General features: G+C 39.5%; 1 protein-coding gene across 1 annotated transcript in view; it reads right to left on the bottom strand.

Annotated features, from left to right (window-relative positions):
* The window catches only part of phf8 (PHD finger protein 8), a 29,441-nt gene that overhangs the window by 7,283 nt on the left and 7,114 nt on the right, over nucleotides 1-15,044 (bottom strand). The window contains exons 13-16 of the mRNA XM_054784545.1: nucleotides 11,912-12,193; nucleotides 9,250-9,332; nucleotides 8,994-9,160; nucleotides 1,803-1,888 (exon numbers count right to left, since the gene is read on the bottom strand). Coding sequence (XP_054640520.1) covers nucleotides 1,803-1,888; nucleotides 8,994-9,160; nucleotides 9,250-9,332; nucleotides 11,912-12,193 — 618 coding nt within the window. The remainder of the gene's footprint in view (nucleotides 1-1,802; nucleotides 1,889-8,993; nucleotides 9,161-9,249; nucleotides 9,333-11,911; nucleotides 12,194-15,044) is intronic.

The following is a 15,044-nucleotide window of genomic DNA, read 5'->3' as shown; positions in this document are numbered from 1 at the left end:
CGCTTTCAAAAAAACGAACAATGTAGAACATAATGACACCCAATATAGAACATACAGGCCCTTTCCAAAAAATTTGAATGTCATGGAAAAGTTGTTTAATTTCCATAATTCCATTCAAAAAGTTAAACTTTCATAGATTATAGATTCAGGACCCACAATTTAAACGATTTCAAGTGTTTGTTTATTTTTACATAATTTGGGCTTCCAGCTCATAAAACCCACGAAAACAGGAATTCAAAAAATTAGAATACTGTGAAGAAATCGCCATTTACTTCTAAGGTTTTTGCAGGAAAAAAAAGAAACAAATTAGGATCACATAAAATCAATCAAAATATGGTACTTTCAAAACGATATGTCAATCTTCAATACTTGGTTGGGAATCCCTTTGCCTTAATCACTGCCTCGATGCGACGTGGCATTGAAGCAATCAGCCTGTGGCATTGCCTGGGAGTTATGGAAGCCCAGATTTCCTTGATGCTTGCTGTCAGCTCTTCTTTGTTGTTGGGTCTGGTGCCCCTCATTTTCCTCTTGAGAATACCCCATAGATTCTCAATGGGGTTTAGGTCCGGTGAGTTGGCTGGCCAGTCAAGCTTCTGGCCTGATGGGCAGGGGCCAGGTCCTGCTGGAAGATGAAATCTGCATCTCCATACAGATCCTCAGCAGAAGGAATCATGAAGTCCTCTAAAACATTCTGGTAGACCGGACATTGCACCCCAAATCATGACGGACTGTGGATATTTCACACTGGACCTCAGGCAGCTTGGGTTCTGTTCCTCACCCGTCTTCCTCCAAACCCTTGGACCTTGATCCCAAATGAAAGGCACACTTTACTTTCATCGGAAAAGAGGACCTTAGACCACTGGCCAACAGTCCAGTCCTTCTTCTCCTTGGCCCAGTGGAGACGCTTCCTACGTTGGCTCAGGTTCAGGTTCAGAAGTGGCTTGACCCGAGGAACCCGACAGTTGTAGCCCATCTCCCGGATGCGTCTGAATGTGGTGGTTTTTAAAGCTGTGACTCCCTCCTCATTCCACTCTTTCTGGATCTCTGCCAGATTCTTGAATCTTCCCTGTTTGATAATCCGCTGAAGCCCACGGTCATCTCTTTTGCTGGTGCATCTTCTCCTGCCACATTTTGCCCTTCCTCTAGACTTTCCATTGATATGCTTGGACACAGCACTCTGAACAACCAGCCTCCTTAGCTATGAACTTTTGTGGCTTACCCATCCTATGGAGGGTATCAATGATGGTCTTCTGGCCAGTTGTCATGTCTGCAGTCTTCCCCATATTGAACTCAACTGAGACAATTGAACCAAACTGAAGCAATTTAATGACACCTGGGGAAGCCTGTGCAGGTGATTTGAGTTTAGTAGACGATTAGTGTGTGACACTCAGTTTAAAACATTCATGCCCTGCAAAATTTGGGCTGATTTCTTCACAGTATTCTAATTTTTTGAATTCCTGTTTTCGTGGGTTTAATGAGCTGGAAGCCCAAATTATGTAAAAATAAACAAATAAATACTTGAAATCGTTTAAATTGTGGGCCCTGAATCTATAATCTATGAAAGTTTAACTTTTTGAATGGAATTATGGAAATTAAACAACTTTTCCATGACATTCTAATTTTTTGGAAAGGGTCTGTATTTAAGCAAAGTTGAAAAATCATGTCAGTGACCTTTTAACTTGAACCGTTTATGTGCACGTCAGTTTCCTTGCAACTAACTTTACTTACAGTTAATACATGCATTAAAGATGGCATTTAGAAATAATTGAATTAATCCGTTCCTGGTTTATCCATAATCTTACCTCTATGTCAAAGTCTACCTCTCCTGGTTCACGGATGCGATTTGGATCAGAACAAGGTTTAGCTCTAGGCAGCTTCCTAGGAAGACCTGAAAGCACAATACACATTTAGACTATTAGAAAATAGGGTCATTATTACACAGAGGTTGCGCTACATGTAATGGATCGTGGCGAGGCATCACGGCTTAATAAAAGCCTCCACACCTTGGAAATTATATATGTTTTATTTTCTTTTTTTATGTGAAAACAATGTTAAATAATACAGTGTATGAATGGACATATACTGTATGCTATATCAGGGGTGCCCATTACGGCGATCGTGAAAGTAGTGTTGGTGGCGTGTCACCTACATCATAACCGTCGCTTCGTAGATGTCATGTGACATCAGTCGCTGACATTAAGCCCCCTCCTGATTCACTCTTGTGTCGCGGTGGTGGCGTAAAAAAAGTGGAGAACAGATGTCGGCAGCTTTATCTTTATTAATCAGATTACGGATAAACTAACTCTGCGGTAAAATGTCTATAACAAAAAAAGCCATCCGTTCACTTGTAGCGGCTACTTAGGTAGAAAAAAAAGTCAATTGTTTCGTAGCTGCGCTTCGCATCATGGACACTACTATAGAAATGTGTTTTCTCCAAGTTTGTTTGTTAAACTACTATTTCACGATGAATTGGAAAATGTGCCCTTTGCTGAAAGCTTTTTAATACTGTATGTTGTCTTGACTACGGCTGCATTGTCTTTTGCATAATCCTTAGAATTTCTTGTATACAGTATCTGTAATGTATAGCAAATGCTAACTGGATAACTAACTCGTAATACATGATGAATGCTACGTAGCTATTTTCACTGACATATTACTCAGTTTATGTACACAACTATTGAGGAATTATGTTTATTGCCATATTTAATTGAATTGTGAATTATGTGTGAATGATATCAACTATTTGATGACCTGTAAACTTTGAAACTGTGAATGTGAAATACTAATCATTAGTATTTAGTATAGTAGTTGCAAATTTTACCGGCTTGATTTTATATATGCTCTATGTTTTATAGTAAGAAGTAGATTTTGTACATTTTGATTGTGTGCACCCCCGATATAAATGTACAATGTAGATAAATACTCATACTTAAATAAAATAAATAAACAAATATATTTTCTATGTTTATAGTAGGAGGTTTCACTACACTTTATTTTGAAAATAATTTGAATTAAAATATCTATCACATAAAAAACACTTCACTACACTTTACTTTGAAAATAATTTCAAATAAAATTAATATCAAATATCATAAAAACGTTTCACTACACTTTATTTTGAAAAACATGCACCGCAATCACCTGTCTGTCCTGTTGGCACTTAACAGATAAGGAGTGGAAGAAAAGGCCAAGAGATAGGCATTTGAAGGTAATTAATGCATTTGTTGTTCAAGCCTGTGAAAACGACCCTAATGTTGACATTATTACTGACAGTAAATTTAAATATTAAAAAAAAAAATCTTGCCACAGCGACGCAGCAGCTGCACGACACAGCGGCGACAGTGTGCCTCCCATGCATCCAAACACCACAGCTTCAAAAATCCCAGGGCATACCCTGTTACAGTATATTCAGCAAATATTCAGCATTTGACTGGTACTGTAAAATTAACCATAATTTTTTTCTATCACTGTTGTTAACCTGTATTTTGACAGCTTGAAGAGGTTTCACAAAAATATAGCATTTACTATTTAGGAATTACAGCTAAAATCAGCTGACAAGCTACCTGATGGAGATCCCTGATATAGATAATCTATTTGATTTTCAGAGGCTAAAAGGGACATAACTGTAATAATATGTTTGATTATGTCCATGGCTTCACTGACTGCAAAGGATTTTCATCTAAGTACTAAATTGGTGGTTATATGTACAGTGTGTGTTTGGACACACTCAATGCCATATTGTATATGTACAGTGGTGTGAAAAGTGTTTGTCCCCTTCTTGATTTCTTATTTTTTTGCATATTTGTCACACTTAAATGTTTCAAATCAAACAAATTTAAATATTAGTCAATGACAACACAAATGAACACAAAATGCAGATTTTAAATGAAACTTAAGGGAGAAAAAAATCCAAACCTACATGGCCCTGTGTGAAAAAGTGATTGCCCCCTTGTTAAAACATAACTTAACTGTGGTTTATCAAACCTGAGTTCAATTGCTCTAGTCACACAAGGGTTGCGAACTAATCGATGCGACTGGATATTCGGTTTGACAAGGGAACGATACGATTTCACAGGCAGAAGCCTCCTGGATTTATACGAATCAGCCAAACATCCTTAGATTAATCGATTGTAGAGACATGCACTGGGTATCGCAAGACTAGCAACCAGTTGACAGTCTGGCTCTTGGCTGCCGGCGAAAGGGCTGTCGCACATTCACCATAGCTTACTGATGAGAACATCCAATTAAAAGCACTCATTTATTACAGAACCACTGAGTTTGTTTTGCGGAGAGAACATTGTAAGTCTCTGTTTGCTAGCATGAATTAACTTCAGTTTGTGCACAAATCCAACAAACAAATATTCACTTTTGCACTCAATAACGTCATCAAATCTTACGGTTTTGCATTCCCACAAAGTATCAGCATTTGGGACAAAACATGAGGTATAAGACGCAACGATGTTTAAGCTGCATCCACTAAATTTAGAGGCCCGTTGAGGACTATAAGACGCACATGTCCACGTCATAAAATCACATATTGTGGCGCACATGAGTCGGTGAGGACCAGGCATCTCTTCGACAGGAGTCAATCATGAGCTATGAGAAAACTCACAACGAGCTTATCAACCCACCAGAAATCGCAGGAGGTCATTACTCAATATAATAGTCTAACTCACAGTGTCAACTTAGATATTGTAGAAGGCTAAAATCATCACACAGCAACTTAACACTCAAAGGTAGCTAAGAAATACATAAGGCCAAAGCACTGCTCTGCTGGGAAGAAATGCATTATGGGAAAAAGGTAAAATGTTTTTTATTTTAAGCTCGTAAATGTACTTACATATTTCTTAGCTACCTTTTGAGTGTTAAGTTGCTGTGTGGTGATTTTAGCCTTGTATCTAAGATGACACCAGAAGTCAGACTGTTATATTGAGTAATGACCTCCTGCGATTTCTGATTACAGTGTAGTTGACAAGCTCGTCGTGAGTTCCCTTACAGATCGTGATTAGTAGTAACTCTCAAGTAAAGGAGATTAGAACATGGTCATAAATTAGCTGCACCGCTGTATAAGCCGCAGGTTTCAAAGTTGAAGAAAAAAGTAGTGGCTTATACACCGGAAAGTAGGGTAGTAGTCCGTGGGATAGTTAGATGGTGCATACAAGGTGGGGCATGTCGCCGCTCGCAACAAACATACTGTATGCAAAAGCGAGGGATTTCTAACTGTATATTATTTTTTGAATACTATAATGGCCCATATTTCCAAAATTGATATCAATTTACATGATGTCCAAATTATTAGTTTTTTATCATTACGCCCGAAAGTTTGTGCGGTTGGGGACCCCTGCCTTACAGCATGCTTGGGCATGTGCGCTGTTTGGCATATTTGAAAATACTGTAAGAATGCCACTTTTATAGAATTGGCTTTTTAATTTTATAATGTAAGATTAATGTCTACATAAACATTAACCGTAGAATAAAAAAAAAATAGCGAATCGTTCTGTTTTTAAAATATACCGTTTTTGAATCGTATCATAACCTGTGTATTTAGATTCAAATTGCATCATCCATCAGTAAGAGATTTCCATCCCCAAGCCACACCCAGGCCTGATTACTGCCACAACTGTTCTCAATCAAGAAATCAATTAAATAGGACCTGTGTTACGACCCTGGGTCATAAGTGTCGTTTTCCGGCTGTGCTTCTGTAAGACCCTGGAAGAGTTAAGAGAGCTAATTTTGCTGGAGGAATTCAAAAATTGTCTGTCGGAACGAATTGTGGTTTATTTAAATGAGCAGAAAAGTATCCTCATTGACAAATGCTGCTACTCTTGCGGATGAGTTAATATTGACCCACAAAAATTTATTTTCCAAGTCATGAATGTTTTTACTGTCGTGAGCCAGGTCATTTGATTGCAATGTGCGCATTGCTTAAGAAAAAAAGTTTTAAAAATCTAAAACCTCCTGTAGGCATGGCCTTTGTTCAAACTCTGCCCAAGCCTGACTGACTGCCAAATTTTGTTGCCAAATATGCACCAAAAATCAAAGTTGATTCCCGTTTATTTTGCAGTGATTTGTTTCGCTGACTGGTGAGGAAAAAGATAAAGTCCCAGTCATACTTCTGAGAGATGCAGTTGCACATCAATCATTTATGTTGGAGAACGTCTTGCCACTGTCTGAAGCAACTTCAAGTAATTCTGAGTTGTTAGTGTGCGGAATTAAAATGAGCGTCGTTAAAGCCCCACCTGCACGTGGTGCATTTGCACTCAGGAAGGTTTGGAGTGGCCGTGCGTCCACGGTTTCCGATAAGTGGCGTGACAAATTTTGGGAAATTATTTGGCAGGAGGAAAAATGTTTCCTCTACTTGAGGTAGTTGATGTACCTGTATCTGATGTGTTCACCCCTGAATCCTCTGACGTATCTTTCTCAAATGTATTTTCTGTGTGTGCAGTTACATGTGGACAGGCCAGAAAAGCTGGTGAAGTCATCGTTCTGTCTGAGCCATTTATTAACACTTTAGATGAGAAAAACTGTTTAGAGTCTGAGAAGGAGCAACAAGTAAAATGTGAGAATGTTTCTGTGAAAATGTGAACCTGACTTGATCTTGGATGTGAGAGATGTTGGTGGCAGCTCAAAAAATAATCCTTCTTTGTCTGTGTGTCAATCATCTGTTGTAACCTCCACTGACGGTTACCCTGTGATGTTTTTTTTAGAAGATGGTGTTCTAGTGAGAAGGTGGAGTCACGACCCAAGTGGTTTGCATACTTTTAATCAATTTGTGGTTGCCTGTAAATATTCTCATTCATCCAGGTCATTGTATTCTCAGGCCATTCAATCGATCGCAACTGAACTGTTCAGGCTGTCTTAGAAGACGTTTCGCCTCTCTTCCGAGCAGGCTAAGTGGGACACACACACCAGTCAGACTAGATAGGGCAGCTATAGTCGTAGAGCAGGGGTCACCAACGTTTTTCCTTGTGAGAGCTACTTTTACAAAATGAAAATGGCCAAGAGCTACTCATTTTTGTAACATTTATTTTCAGAGCTTATTTTAAACCCAAACAAAGCGAATATGCTTGTTTTACCAGAACATTAACAAAATGCTGGTGTCCACAACTCACATTTTGTATTTCAGAATGCATTTCTTTCTACTGTTCTTTCATTATTAACTGAAAACCTGAATGAAAAGCAGGCTTGCGGGCACCTCATGTGGTCGTGGGGGGCTACCTGGTGCCCGCGGGCACCACGTTGGTGACCCCTGTCGTAGAGCCTGGTGCAAGATCCAATCTATCCTCAAAACAAGAAGGCAGGTCCAGAGAGAAATGGTTGGCTGTAGTGGTATCAAATGACGATCGTTAGGATACAATGGAGTGGGGCATCTTCTTGCCAACGGTGGTCGTTTGGGTGGTATCACCTACGTTAGCATCCCATTTAGATCTGTTACTGGCAGGTTCCCTTAACTCCGCAAGCATCAGAGATATCTGCTTTTGTTACACCAGATTCATTCCTACAGTATACCGTTATGCCGTTTGGGTTTCGCAACGCTCCAGCCATGTTTCAACATCTCATGTCAAAGTGCTTGCAGACGTTAACAATACGAAGTATACCTTGACGATGTGGTTGCCTCTTCAGCCACTTGGTTGGATCATGTGGCCACTTTGGCAAACATTTTTGAATGTCTTTGTAAGGCTTCTCACAGTGAACCTAGCTAAATGTGAATTTGGTAAAGGTACGGAAACATACTTGTATGTGGGTAAACAGGTAGGGCAGGGACAGGTGCGTCCCGTCGCCGCAAAAATTCAAACAGTGCTAAATTTTCCCCTAGACGAAAAAATCATTGCGCAGATTCCTCGGAATGTGTGCTTATTACCGAGGATTCTGCAAGAATTTTGCCGACGTGGCGGATCCATTCATAAGCCTTGTAAGCCCCAAAATATCACTGATTTGGTGCTCCGAGTGCCAAAAATCCTTGAGGACACCGAACTGTTACTCTGTAGTGCCCCAGTTCCCGCTGCACCTGACTTCACGTGACTCTTTAAATTAGGTCAAGGTCGACGCCGTGCACTCTGTGCTGGATTATTCCTCCTACAGAAAGATGAACAGGGCAGAGATCATCCTATCTGGTGTGTGTCTCATTACATCTGGCGTAAATGTAGTGCCGCATTTCAGAAAAAGAACATCATACCAGTAAAATATGGTGGTGGTAGTGTGATGGAAGACTGGAAGACTTGCTGTGATAAATGGAACCATGAATTCTGCTGTCTACCAGAAAATCCTGAAGGACAATGTCCAGCCATCTGTTCGTGACCTCAAGCTGAAACTAACTTGGATAGCAGGACAATGATCCAAAACACACCAGCAAGTCCACCTCTGATTGGCCAAGACTTTGGAGTGGCTTCGTCAAAGTCCTGACCTGAATCCTATTAAGATGCTGTGGCACGGCCTTAAAAAGGAGGTTCATACTGGAAAACCCTCCAATATGGCAAAATTACAACAATTCCTCCACAGCGCTGCAAGTTATCGCAAACGCTTGATTACAGTTATTGTTGCCAAGTGGCCCAACCAGTTGTTAGGTTTAAGGGGCAATCACTTTTTCACACAGGGCCATGCAGGTTTAAAAAAAAATTCTCCCTTAATAATGACAAGTTTTATTCATTTTGTGCATTTTGTGTTCAGTTGTGTTGTTATTGACTATTATTTAAATTTGTTTCATGATCTGAAACATTTAAGTGTGACAAACATTCTTGTATGATAAAGGCCATATTTCTGTCAAAACTTAAATTAGCTGAAAGTCTACATAAGGCTTCATACTGAAAATCTGAATAAGAATACATGCACTGTTACACCCCTACTAAAGGCAAAGTCATTCAAAAATGTCACTGTCCAAATACTTATGGACCTTACTGTAGCTAGATTTACAATAACAACACTGACAGCAAATGATATTACTATTAAAAAAAGCAACTAGCAGTGTATATACACATATATTAAAAAAATCTCACCACTTAGTTTCTTTTTCTTGCTTGATCCTGCAAGCTTGCGCCGTGGTGGAGGAGTCTCATCTATTTGGAGTTCATCCTCTGACTCCAGGTCAGAGAGACTAGATACCTCCATGGACAGATGATGGAACTTTGCGGTACCTCCTGCACCATTGCTGCCATCTTTCTTGCTGAAGTGTAATTGACAAAAAAGAAACAGTCTTTACTGAGACCATGACATCATAAAATGATACAAACACAGCAAACAGAAACAGATTACCCTTGAATCTTCCCATTGGTCAGCACAAGTTTCAGTTTGCTTTTATTAAACTTTTCTTCAAAGTCTTCTAAAGGCAGCTCCAACTGAACAGAAATAAGAAAGAAAAACGTCAAAATTATGGTTGAACTTTGTACATGTACATCTCAAATTACAATTTAATTTAAAAATTCTATATTTATATATCTCATTTCAGTAACTGAAACCCATAGAGTTTAAACATTCATTACACAAAGTTAAATATTTCTAGCCTTTATTTCTTGCAGTTTTGCTCACTGTAGTTTACAGATACTAACGTAAAATTGTGTCTCTCAAAAAAATCGACTGCACATAACCTGGCGGCAGTGGTTTCAGACCCTGGTATGGCACTTTATTTTATCGCTCTCTCTTTTTTTTTTTTTTTCCAATCATTGACAGTGGAAGAAAATTCTGGCCAGTTAAGTCACAACAGAAGGCTCAGGTACAAAATGCATTGACCGCCACTGCATTAAGATGACTAAAAAATAAGATTTTAAACAGAAATGCTAGGCTTCTGAAAGTTAGTTAATTTCTATGATCTCAAAACTTGGTTGGGCCTCTTTTTGCATGAATGCATCAATGCAGCACAGCATGGAGGCGATCAGCCTGTGGCAATGCTCAGGTGTAATGGCAACCAAGGTGGCTTTGAGAGCAGCTAGGCCTGTCACGATAACAAATTTTACTGGATAATTGTCTTACAAATTATTGTTGATAATCGATATTATTGACATTTTTTGAGACAGTTTTTTCATTAATTATATGGCATAATAATGCGAGTACATCGTATCAAAAGCAATAAACTTTAATTTATCAAGAGTATTTAAAATTGTAATTGGGATGTCAAGAGCTTTTATATCAGTTTGTCTGTGTTCATGCTCTCACTGTTGACTCTTTTGAAAAGTGAAATATTCCCACACTAGGGCTGTGGCATTTGGCCGAGAAACCACTCATTTTTTTGCCTTTATTCATGTTTGCATTTGCTTTCTCATGATGCTAACTTGTGCTAAGGCTAACCTGGCGGACTTGAACTCTGTATCAACTCGCTAACAGCCCCTCCTCCACCTCGTAGGAAAAAGAGGCTGAATGGCTGAGAGGAGTATTTGCTCTCAGTTCAATCCAACAGAGAAGCAACGCCCCAAGAAAGATGCACAGTGAACCCTCTTGTCATCCAGGATGTGTGATAAAGATAGAGGAGAAAGAAGAAAACACATATCAATTTATCAAGGCCGGAAAAATTATCAACTTATTATTAAATTATCAACAGGCGAGTTTGCTGCCCAATCAAGCATAATAACACCATGGTCATTGAACCAGCTTTGGTACCTTTGGCACTGAGGGCAAGTGTTGAGTACTACTGGAAAATGAAATCAGCATCTCCATAAAGTTTGCCGGTAGAAGGAAGCATGAAGTGCTCTAAAATTTCCAGGTGGATGGCTGCATTGACTGTGGACTCAAAACTCAGTGGACCAACACCAGCAGATGAGATCCCATATCACTGACTGTCGAAACTTCATACTGGACTTCAAGCAGCAAGGATTCGGTGCCTCTTCACTTTTTCTCTAGACTCTGGGACCTTAATTTCCAAAGAGGACTTTGGACCACTGGGCAACAGTCCAGTTCTATTTCTCCAGAGCACTTCTGACATTGTCTCTGGTTCAGGAGTGGCTTGACACAAGGAATGCAACATTTATAGCCCATGTCTAAGACTTGTCGTGTAGTGGCTCTTGATGCACTGACTCCAACCTCAGTACTTGAGAAGGTCCCCCAAATTCTTGAACGGATTTTGCTTAATAATACTCTAAAGCAGGGGTCACCAACGTGGTGCCCGCGGGCACCAGGTAGCCCCCCCACGACCACATGAGGTGCCCGCAAGCCTGCTTTTCATTCAGGTTTTCAGTTAATAATGAAAGAACAGTAGAAAGAAATGCATTCTGAAATACAACATGTGAGTTGTGGACACCAACATTTTGTTAATGTTCTGGTAAAACAAGCATATTTGCTTTGTTTGGGTTTAAAATAAGCTCTGAAAATAAATGTTACAAAAATGAGTAGCTCTTGGCCATTTTCATTTTGTAAAAGTAGCTCTCACAAGGAAAAACGTTGGTGACCCCTGGTCTAAAGGCTGCGGTTACTCATTTTGCTGGTGCAGCTTTTCCTTCCATTCAACTTTCTATGAATATGATTGGATACAGCACTCTGAACAAACAGCTTCTTTCGCAATGGCTTTTGTGGCTTACTCTCCTTGTGGAGAGTGTCAATGACTGTCTTCTGGACATCTGTCCAGTCAGCAATCTTCCCCATGATTGTGTAGCCTACTGACCCGTACTGAGAGACAATTTTAAGGCTCAGGAAACCTTTGCAGGTGTTTTAAGTTAAATAGCTCATGAGGGTGTGACACCATGACTTTCCAATATTTAACTTTTTCACAATATTCAGATTTTCTAAGACACTGAATTTTAATTATCTGCAAACCATAACCATCAAACTAAACAAAGGCTTCAAATATTTAATTCAATGTGAAATGAATATATAGTATATAATTATGGGTTTCACTTTCTAAAATGAGTCACACTGAACTTCTGCATGATATTTAATTTTTATTTTGTATTTTTATAGATATACCAAATTAAGTCTTCAATCTGCATACCTTGTTCTTGCTTCTGGACTTGCCAGGCTGGATTTTTTTGAGTGTATGTTTGGTGTGGATCTCAAGCAGGTCTAACTCTCCTGCCTCTGTCTTAAGGAGGGCCTTCTGATTCTTCTTCTTGGGTCCGGGTAGCCCAAGACTTCCTATTACTTCTTTGGGTTTGAGGCTTTTCTTCTTTCCAGGGGGGCGCCCTGAATTCTGAGAGGCGGTTAAGGGAGATTTCGAGACGGGCGATCCAGGAAACTGGGGTCCAGTGCGGCCAATGTTTTGCTGGAAAATGTCCTATAAAGACAGTGGGCGCATTTTGAAGATATCACAGAAATAAACACTTGACAACTACACATACACAATATGCATGACTGTACATAAACACGTGTGTGTGTATATGTAATTCCGGTATATAAGCCGCACCCACTAAATTTTGAGGAAAAAACAGATTTGTTTTATATAAGCCGCAGGTGCGCATGGCATAAAAGGAATATTTAGTGCACAGAAACGTTACACAGAAATGTTTTTAAAACTTATAATAAAATAAGTGTTTTATTTCCCAAACAGTGCTTGCCAAACAGTTCAAAACAGCGTTAAACAGTGCAAAAACACAGATAAGTACAAGTACACAGCTAATTGGACACTGTAACTTGGAACATTTCAAAACAGTACAAGGCTACGGTAGTTAAACAGTCCCTAGTGCGTGTAACATAAATAACAGAACCCTACCAGAAAAGTCATTCATTGCAGTCGGCTGGGGAACTAAAACCACAGAAGTCTTCCTCTTCCGTGTCAGAACTCAACAGCGTCATAATTCCTTCTTCACACACATCGCCGCCGATCTCGCTCTGTCTCTCTCTTTCTTTGGGTATTGCTCCATGTCACTCTCTGTATTCTCCTCCTCTTAACCTGGTAGTAGTCACTGACAGTGTTTTTTTTACACTGGTCCATGCTGTAAGGATCCAGCGACAAAGTTGCTCTTCTCATGTGGCCAGTTTTTGTGAAGGATTTCTCGCCGGCAGTCATCCAAGTCTCCTGCTCAACTCTGAGTGCCACTTTAAAAGCACGATTCACACTGATGTCGAGTGGCTGCAAATACTTTGTTGTGTCCCCAGGAATCAAAGCTGGAATGGTGTTTGTCCTCTTAATGGCCGCTTTCACAGAATCTTTTATATGGGACCTCATGCTGTCCAAAACAAGCAATGCTTTTTTTTGGGCGAAAAAAATCTCTACGTGCCGTAGCCCTCTGTCAGCCACTCCTTCATTAGGCTTTCCATCATCCACCATTTATTGTGGAACAAAAAGAAGAAGAAGAACGCATCTACATCCAGGCACCAAGTGTACATTCCGGAACTGTCTGTGGTGGTATGCACCTAAACGTTGGTTGCGACCCGCCATAAACAACAACAAAAAGAAGAACGCGTCTACATAAAGGGCACCGCGTCTACATTTTGGTACAGTCGATGGCGGTATGCACCTAAAATGTTGCGACCCGCCATGAACAAAAAGACGTCTACATCCGGTCGTTTATTTTCGGTAGTCAATGTAAGATGGATACTATGTTCATCTCCAAGAGAACAACACGGCATTATGTTTTGTTTCATATGCTTTATTGTGTCTGTTTTTCTATTTTTGCAAAGTATACATGAACGGTTATGACATGTAAACATGTGGCGCTACGCACATTCCGTAAGGTTTACAGAGGGTCACTTGTGAAATTGCTGGATATTAAACTTTATTTCTGCTGGAGTTATCCTCTGGACTTCATAAGAACTACTGTACAGTGCCACCTTTGTGGACGCCTTTGAGCCATCTGTAGATCCCCCTGGCAGATGCAGGTACGCGTCAACGCCATCACTGAACAAAGTCAAGTACGCCCTCTTTTTTTAAAAATTTTTTTTTATTTATTTTTTTTTAAATCGCAGCAACTGTAGACACTAATAACTTTGGTCTTGTTGCCAGACCTATCTGCCAGGGCTTTGAAGCTAAATTTACCCATCAAAATACAATTTTCTTTGTCCATTGCTGCTCAATATTTTGTCCCACTTGTGGCGCTACAGTCACCGCTTCGTTTCCTCAAACTACAGTGTGGGCCGAGGAGCAAATAAGACATGCGCACGTTAATCGCACATCAAAAAAAAAAAAATGGTGCCGTTAAAGGAACCTTCCAATGCGTTAAAAAATTAATCTGTTTTCAAATGAATTAATCATGATTAATCACCATTTGCCACTATGTGTGAAATATGCCAATTTTTGCTGTATTTTATGAACAGAAAGATAAATGACAGGACACAATTGTATATATTTACCTCCGCCAAGTGCAGCGCTCAGGTAATTTTTTTTGCCGATATTTGTTTGTCTGTTTGTGTTAAAAATAACTTGAAATGTTCTGAATGGATTTGGATCACATTGTTGAATTGAATTGTCGGAAATGGGATATGGAAGAACTGATTACATTTTGGGGATGATCTGGATCACCGTCTGGATCCAGGAATTTTGTAAAGGATTATTTAACATTGGGAGAGCAGACCATTTTCGGCATTTGTGCATATAACGCCACAAAAACAATAGTAAGAGCACTTGTTCGGGACATTCAGCCTTCCTGGTACATTGTGCTATCATGCTAGGTTTTAGCATGCTAACGTTAACATGCTAACACTAGCATTTCTGGCATGCTAATGTTAGCATACTAGCATTTTTTTTGCTATTTTCATGGGTAGACATATATAAACACATACCACTATCATGCTAGGTGTTAGCATGCTAACATTAGCATAGTACCATTTTTAGCCGTTTTCATAGGCAGACATTTACATAAACACTTTGCACTATCATGATAGGTGTTAATCATGATATGCTAGCAATGCTAATGTTAGCATTGCTAGCAGGCTAACGAGCATACTAGAATTTTTTTGCATTCATGAATATGAACTTAAGCAGACACTTAGCGCTATCATGTTAGGTCTTTACATGCTAACGTTAGCATGCTAACATAATTATACTAACATTTTTAGAATTTTCAGAGGTAGGCACTAGCATGCTAACGTTGGCATGTTTGCATTCTTTAAGCCATTCAAACCCTTCCATAATATGTTTTCATGGTCAAGAAATCTAAATATGTACATAGAAATAAACGTAGGACTAA

The sequence above is a fragment of the Dunckerocampus dactyliophorus genome, chromosome 1 (assembly GCF_027744805.1).
Source record: "Dunckerocampus dactyliophorus isolate RoL2022-P2 chromosome 1, RoL_Ddac_1.1, whole genome shotgun sequence".
NCBI lineage: Eukaryota > Metazoa > Chordata > Actinopteri > Syngnathiformes > Syngnathidae > Dunckerocampus > Dunckerocampus dactyliophorus.
This window is presented reverse-complemented; position numbering and strand designations above follow the sequence as displayed.